The sequence below is a fragment of the Sinocyclocheilus grahami genome, unplaced genomic scaffold (assembly GCF_001515645.1).
Source record: "Sinocyclocheilus grahami isolate Dianchi unplaced genomic scaffold, SAMN03320097.WGS_v1.1 scaffold115.1, whole genome shotgun sequence".
In the NCBI taxonomy this organism is placed as follows: Eukaryota; Metazoa; Chordata; class Actinopteri; order Cypriniformes; family Cyprinidae; genus Sinocyclocheilus; species Sinocyclocheilus grahami.
This window is the reverse complement of record NW_015505294.1, coordinates 1,148,310-1,156,220: the sequence shown is the minus strand read 5'-3', so window position 1 is coordinate 1,156,220 and position 7,911 is coordinate 1,148,310. Positions and strand designations below refer to the sequence as shown.

The 7,911-nt window shown below is 39.9% G+C and overlaps 1 protein-coding gene across 1 annotated transcript in view; it reads right to left on the bottom strand.

The window, feature by feature from the left end:
* The window catches only part of LOC107589352 (S phase cyclin A-associated protein in the endoplasmic reticulum-like), a 101,834-nt gene that overhangs the window by 93,313 nt on the left and 610 nt on the right, over window positions 1–7,911 (bottom strand). Inside the window, exons 3-8 of the mRNA XM_016277765.1 lie at window positions 7,398–7,514; window positions 6,130–6,257; window positions 5,790–6,031; window positions 4,529–4,831; window positions 844–1,011; window positions 655–721 (exon numbers count right to left, since the gene is read on the bottom strand). Coding sequence (XP_016133251.1) covers window positions 655–721; window positions 844–1,011; window positions 4,529–4,831; window positions 5,790–6,031; window positions 6,130–6,257; window positions 7,398–7,514 — 1,025 coding nt within the window. The remainder of the gene's footprint in view (window positions 1–654; window positions 722–843; window positions 1,012–4,528; window positions 4,832–5,789; window positions 6,032–6,129; window positions 6,258–7,397; window positions 7,515–7,911) is intronic.

The following is a 7,911-nucleotide window of genomic DNA, read 5'->3' as shown; positions in this document are numbered from 1 at the left end:
AACTTAAAACAAAAAAAAAAAAAAAAAAAAAAAGGGTTTTTTTTTTTTTTTTTTTTGCCCTGGACAAGTAACTTTTTTACTCAGACAAGTGAATGACTGATTTATTTGTGTGAAAGACAAGCACATGTCAAGGCTTAATGTCGAGCCCTGGGATTCAAGAATCGATATCGTTTCGTAAAAATGAGAATCAATTAAAATAGAGATATCGATATTTTTACCCAGCCCTAGTGTGTACTTCATACAGTATATATTTTGAAAATATTTACATGTATATACATTTATATCATATATAAATATAATTAATATACAAATATACAATTTTTCTTAAATATATACATGCATGTGTTTGCATTTATATATACATAATATGTGTGTGTGTGTACGGTGTACATTTATTATGTACACAAAAACCTTTACTTTGTTACTTTGGATGTGATTAATCGCGATTAATCGTTTGACAGCACTAGTAAAAAGGAAAAGGGAAGTCAAGTCCAAGTTTAAACATTAGAAGTCAAATTTTCCAGAAAATATTGTTTAAAATAAATATTCATTTAATTTCAGTCATTTTAGCCATTTCATTTTATCATTAAATAAACAATTAACTCATAGACTTATACATACAGTTAGCAATGTAGATGCTAATCGCATCATTACCGTCATAATCAGCTAGCATCTCGCTCCAGTCTAAATTCAAGCCACAACTTCCACTCCCGATACTTGCCTTTAAGAGAACAAAATAAAAATGACGCTAAATTCAGACCACAGACATAAAAGAGGCAAGACGATTGATGTTGTTGTAATTACATCAGCCATATAAACCACTAGGGTTAATTGTTGACTTACAGAGAAGTCGCTCTCGTTGTCGGTCTCCAGTTCGTTGTTCTCTGCTTGGATCTCCCGCGTCAGCTGCTCCTCCTCAGCGATGGCACTTGCGATTGCCTCTTCGTTTGCTTTTTCCAGGCGGTCGGCCAGCTCTTCCTTCTTAGCCAAAACTTCAGCCATGGATTGGGGCTGACAACAGGCACAAAACACTCGCACTCAGCCACTGAAGTCACCAAACAGGGGCACAAAACGATCCATACAGTGCCAAGTTAGCCACACCAGGCTCTTGAGTACATGCCCAGGCAGCACAACTTCAATTAGGACATGGTGCAATCATTTCAGCACTTCATCTGAAATTAGGCTAGACTCAAATTTCTGAAATGCAACCAAATTTGAAATGCTTGGTGGAAGCCTGCACACCACAAAAACTTACAAATGCAAAAGATGTTGTAAGAAACTGAACAAAGATCAAATGAAATGATAATAATCCAGGCACAGGCCATAAACACAATCAATCACAAAAACCACGCATGGAGAAGTATAACGGAATCATGCAGCACACAACAACAATAGGGATGAGGAGATGGGAAGGAGTTTTTTTACACAACATATTTAAGCAATAAGGTATGAGAGCCTATGTTGTTTTGCGAATATAGTCATGGTTCAAAGAAGTTATTAGCGATTTACTGCACTCTACACACATTTGTAGTTGGCAAAATAGGTTAATTTGGAATGTTTTGCAAACAGTTGTTGCACATCTCAAAGGTTTTAAGGAATATGACAATGTAATCATGTAAATGAATATAAATTATAATAAGTTTAGCTATAAAAATTTACATAATTCATCCATATGTATAAACATGTACATTTGCATAAATAATTTTAATATTTAATAGATTTATTTACTTTATTAATGATAAGTAAATTTATAAATATATTAGTTTACAACAGTATTTCATAACGGGGGCTTAAATTAAAAAAAAAAAACTTACAAGGGGGCAGCAGGATGACAATTTAAAAGAATTTAAATCAATTCATTATTGTTGATATTGAAATACTCTTCTAAATTAAATGCCAAAAAAAAAATCAATACGTAAGCTGAAATGTCTTCTTTTTTTTCCCCAAATATAACCGTTTTACAATACGTTTATTCTTCTGTCATGTGACCCATGGCCATAATAATGGCATTGCAGCTATCACATACTGTACCTGCCACGTTTTTGTGTGTTACAAAAGAAGATATTTTGAAGAACACTGGGGTCTAAACAACTTTGCACCCCATTGGCTTTCATTATACAGACCAAAAATGCTATCAAAATATTTTCTTTTGTATTACACAGAAAAAAAAAAGATATGAATGCTGATTAAAACATGAGGATCCTGACACAATTTAAATTTTTAGGTAAATTATCTCTTTAAGATGGCCAAAAACCCTGTGCAGCCCATTTTGCAAAATGCCATCAGGTGACTAATGTTTTGGAGAATAGTTACCTGTAGGCAAAAGGGGTTTATTCCAATTTTAGAGTGGTAACAAAAGGGGAATTTGTTGAGGGGCACATTTTTGCTCATACATTCCTTCTACAGGTGCACCTGTGGGTCTTCATGACTCGTCATGACTGATAAATTGGCAAAATATTTTGGAAAAAGTATCCTACCCACTGCCATCAGAGGCCACAACACTTAACCCCCGCTTTCAGAACCTGATGAGTGAACAGTATGCCGAGTGCCAATTTCAGACGGCCGTGGGAGAAGATGGAGACGCCCGGAGCTGCACTGAGGTCAGTGTCAAACGTCATGCTAACGAGCATAATAAGAGATGGATTTCTCTCAACAGCTCGCCTGCTGGTCTTAGATCTGGAGTCTAAACAGAGCTGGGCTTATCTGACCCACCCAGAGAGTCAAGGCCTCGGAAGCAATGATTCCGGATTCCGACACGATTGAGATTGTGCTTCTGTCTGGGAGTTTAAACCTCATCCATTTCCATTGTTTCAGACTGGGGTTTGTACAGAGGCCAACACCCATTGAGTAATGGAAGCCGGTAAGCTCACAGAAAATGCTGTGGGTCTATCCTTAACTTACCCCTTGGAGGTTTCTCTTATAAAGGACAAGACAGGAGACAAGCAGAATGCCAAAACAGCAGTCGCCATCTCACTTCTACAGCCATCCCGTCTAAAGAAAAGCCATTTGGCCTATAGGTCAAGTAGTTAAACCAATTAATAGTCTTGAACTTCAAGCAAAACATTTTGCAGCTAGTTGGTTGCTGGACAGAAATTTGATCACTGTACTTGGATTCTAATCTGGAATTTATACATTTTGTTACCCCTTTTCCACAAAACTCTGTCCCTGTTCTGTGCAGAAAAAAGGGAGGTTCTGAGCTGGAAGAAATGGCACCAAACTTAAAAATAGGAACCACTAATGGAATCTTTTCATAGTTTCTAGAACTACTGGCAGAAGTTCCCATTTTTTGGCATGTTTGCACCGCAGGAATTAGGAATGTATTTAATTCTAAGAACTCAATTTGGGGGAACTCAATTAGGTCCTACTTCAGAGTAGGGTCTAAAATATTTCTATAGGAACTACCAGTGATGTAAGAGTACGCTGACTGGCAAAACACCAGCTACCCAGCATTTTTAAAAAGCTGAGTAAAAATATTTACTCCACGAACATGGAAAATAGAGATAATTATGGGTGTTAAACAATGCCCCAAATACCAGTGAACTGACAAGTGCAAATCTTAGTAAATCGCATTGCGTGATTCATTTTAATACTCTCTGAAAGGGAAACTCCTACAAATGCATATTCAATAAGGTCAGGTGCAAAAATTTCTGTGTCCATGCCTTTTCAGTGCTAATTCTTCATTGCGTGTCTTTAGAAAAGCCTGACAGTACTATTTTAACATGAAAAGATGGTTTGCCCTGGCGCCAGCTGTTAGTAAATCTGGCCCAAAGGCATTTACCGGTTGTCTGCAGCGTTTTCTTCTTTTCTCAGCCTCGATGATAACACTGCAAGTTTTCATAGGACATTTAGTTAGATTTTCATGCTCTTTCAATCAAGTAAACTGTGCATTTACATTCCATCTCCGTTATCAAGAAACCCACGACACACAACAAAAACAGCTCCGATCACGGCGTTCTCCATTTACCGGTTGTTGACGTTTGTAAATGCCACGAATAAAGACATTGCTGTGGGCCGCTTTAGAGTACCCGTTGCTGGTGCAAATGCAACCAGGAAAACGGGCAGAGGGGAAAATTTGTTCTCTAGGAACCACCATGCTGGCTAGTTTCCAGAACTAAGCTCCTAGAACTACGCGGAGCAAAATTAATATAATTGATCAGACGAGCTCTAATTGTGAGAGAGATGTAGTGTGTAGTGGCACCTTTGAATCTAGCCAGACTTTGGGAGGTCAAGGCTCGAAGAGAAGTCAAGGTCAATGACAGTCCATGGGGACTAAACCAGTCAAGGTGTCTGACTGGTGCAGGGGACACTTGATAAGCCTAAAATAAAAACTTAAACAACAGGGGCAACTCTCGGCCTTCCTGTTCTCTACTCACAGTGATAAGTGTTCACCCCTGTCAGCACGTACATACATATACTTGCTGAGAGAAAGGAGGAGGGAGGGGGGTAATCCTGCCTCGCCTGGAGGTTTTTGGGATTGACTTTGTTTAGGCGGTAGTCCTGACCCTGGCCTGTGTCTCTCAGCACTCACGGTGGAAAGTTCTGTGGGGTCCAGCATGCTCTCCAGTGTCATCGCTGCCAGGGGAACGTAGACTGCTGCCTCTGCCTTTGCCGACGGTGCCACGACCTTCCACACCGACCCCTCCATCCCCTGCTCTACTTTGGCTTGCAAAGTACCCAGCTTCTCTGTTTGGGAAAGGGTTACAGGGGGAGAACCTAGATCGGAATCCAATTCTGGGCACTGGGCCTGCGAAGGCAGAGAGGTAGGGGGTGGCGTGTCCTCAGAGGGGCTGCGGACACTCTGCTCTGGCTCTTCAATACTTTCTGCTGGGGGCTGTGCAACATACACACAGATGCATACACAAATATGAACACAAACATGCATGTCACAGCACTTCTTGCCGCATCTGTATGACAGACCATTTGGCAGCAAGAAAACAAACAGAACTAAAGAAACACAGCATGCTAAATAATTACACAATATCATGCATTTCAAAACAAACAAGTAGCATACCAAGAACTGTATGATCATAAACCACAAACATGCAAACAAGTCATTTTGAGTCACTAGTCTCAACTACATTCTCAGTTGTAAAACCTAGTAAGCTTGTCTTCAGAGGCAGCAATTCAAGGCTCTTGATGTGCAGGCTGCTTCAAAAGTAGGCAACTTAATTTAGCTGCTTCCTAATAAATTTTGGCAAACTTCTAGGGTGGCATCAAATGCTCTTTGGAGAAGACAACACCACATTGCATTGTAACAAGTTTAATGAAAAAAAATGACATCAAGATTGCAGATGAATGTTTTATTTAGTGCTAAATGTGATATTTTATGCCCACTGGCGAATTGTCAAACTAACTTAGCAACATGCCAACGACAAACTCGTCGAAATCAATTATGGGTCAAGTCTTGTACTATTTGTAAGAGATGCTGTCTGCATAGAGCGTTCCAAATCAGTCACTATTAATGATGTTCTATTTCAGAGAGGGTGCTGTTTTGAGCCTATGCAGGAAGTAGGTAGCATGGCAGCTCACTAGGATTTGCAACAGAACTATTGGCTTCGGCATATTGTCCAAACGTAATCTAGGACATTGTATCATCAATATTTAATAAACCTCATTAAATCTGATAAACATGTACAAAATCGATGCTTGTACACTTGATACTGCCCTGTCTGGACAGTGTATCTATGAACACACTGTGACCAAACAAAAACATTCTGATGTTACAGAGCCTTCATATCTATGCCTGGGCTCTAAATAATTAATAAAGGGAAGCAGGTTGATGTCAGTACCTCAATGACGGAGGTCTTTTCAGTCTCTTGCCTCTGCTCTTGGCATACAGGTTGCTCTTGCTCCCTCACCTCCTGAGATTTTTCCTGAGGCGAGGGCTGGATGCGCTGGTTCTCCTTGTCGCTGTCATCTTTGGGGCTTACATGGGGCAGAACGGGGCTTACCTTGGCCACCATGGTGTTGGAGCGTGGCCTCATGGAGCGTCCACGCTGCACAGTCTCCCAGCCCTCTGCATCTTTCTTTGCTAAGGATTGATGGATACCGATATATACATAAACACAGAAATACTTATACATCTGGATTTGAAAACTCTCTAACTGTCAATAGAGAAGATCCGTTCACCTGGTTTTTCAGCAGGGATGTTGACACTTGGACTGGGGACAGGAAGGGACTGGGAACACTTGACTCGGTCAGCCCAGCTTGGTCCAGTGTGGGAGAGACGTGCCACAGCCAAAGTGGGAGGGGGACCACTGTAAACACACAAGACATTTAGACCAGAGGTCTCAGATTCAAATGCCCAGATGGACAGTAGCCTGGTGGTGTTATTCATCACCAGTTGCACAATTACAATAGATACAAATGTTTTACCGCCATTAACTATATTGTTAAATAGTCTCCTTCTACAGGTAGCCATCGCAAACTCTAGCTATGCATCGTTACACAGGGCTTCCTCAAACACTGGGAACTAAAATGGAAACTTCAGATCGAGGGCCCTCCATCTTGATCAATATCCATTTCCTGTGGCGTCCAATTACAGCATAATACAGACATGGATGCCCGTGCTTCAGCAGTCTTTAACCACACTAAGATCTGCACCCCCCACAGTCTCAAGCGCAGGCCTGAGGAGAACCCGGCAAAAATCACATTAAACAAAACGCTTAGGCCGTTTCAGATCAATTCCCTTTCTCCTCCCAGCCTCTGCCAGACGGGCGGAGTCTTTCCGGTCTCGTAGTGAGGCCAAGACATGTATCTCATCTGCCATTGATTTCTCCATCTGAGCATTCTGTAGCATTTTAATCGCATTATCAATTGCCTTCCTTTCACACTATCAGTAAAAAAAATAAAAAAAATAAACTAATGCAGGGGAGCCTCATGTCTTGCTCTGTTAGGAGTTGAAAGTCGCCACAGTTTGCCAACAGAGACAACGGTGTCAATTAGCATGCTGTGAGCAGGGATAAAGGGTTGAGGCCAGATTCAAGCAGATACACTATGTCTGAAACTGCAAGTAAACCTTGGGAAAAGAAAACTAAAAAAGGATGTCAAAAAGTTGATCCAAAAAAAATCCAAGGAACAGTATATTTATTACATTTTTCAAACATTAATATTATGTAGAAAAGTAGAAAAATATGATTCAATAAATTGGACATCATGTATCAGTTTTTGCTATAATAGCAAATTATATAATACATACGGAATATAGTTCCTACACAGTAATATTTTCCCTATACACCACATTATTAGCTGTATTTTCTCACAATGGGTATCTACATGACAAAATACTAAGCAAATAAGTATAAAGAGCTAGGATTGGAGAGGAAGTACTTGTGAGTACTTGAGGGAAATGTTTTTGAGTGATCCTGAGTGTGATGGATGTAACTAGACTGGCCTACCCAAAATTGAGGGCACGGCGAACGCCAGGTGATGGAACAATACGGTCTGACGAGGGGCTGGACATTACATGTCGCCCTGGTGACATCTTTCGAACTTCCCAAGCCAAAGACGTAGGCCTATGGGAACAGGATGAAACTCTCAAAGAAAGGTACTGATTCAGAACAGAACCAAAACATATAAAAAGCATTTTTTTTAAATCCCCAAAAATATTTAATAAACAGACATGCAGGGGCCAGGGCATGCTTACATGCTACTAAAGGATGCACATTCAAATTCTGCAGAAATGTACAGAGCTTCCTAAGTAGCACTTTACAGTTTGGCACACAACTTAAAAGCTCTTTTTATACCATAATCAATGTACTAGTGTTGTGGTCACTCACTCATTACGCAAAGGGGTGAGACCGTGAAATAGTGAATCAACACAAATTACTCATTGATCAGGCTGTATATATATATATATATATATATATATATATATATATATATATATATATATATAAATATAAATATATA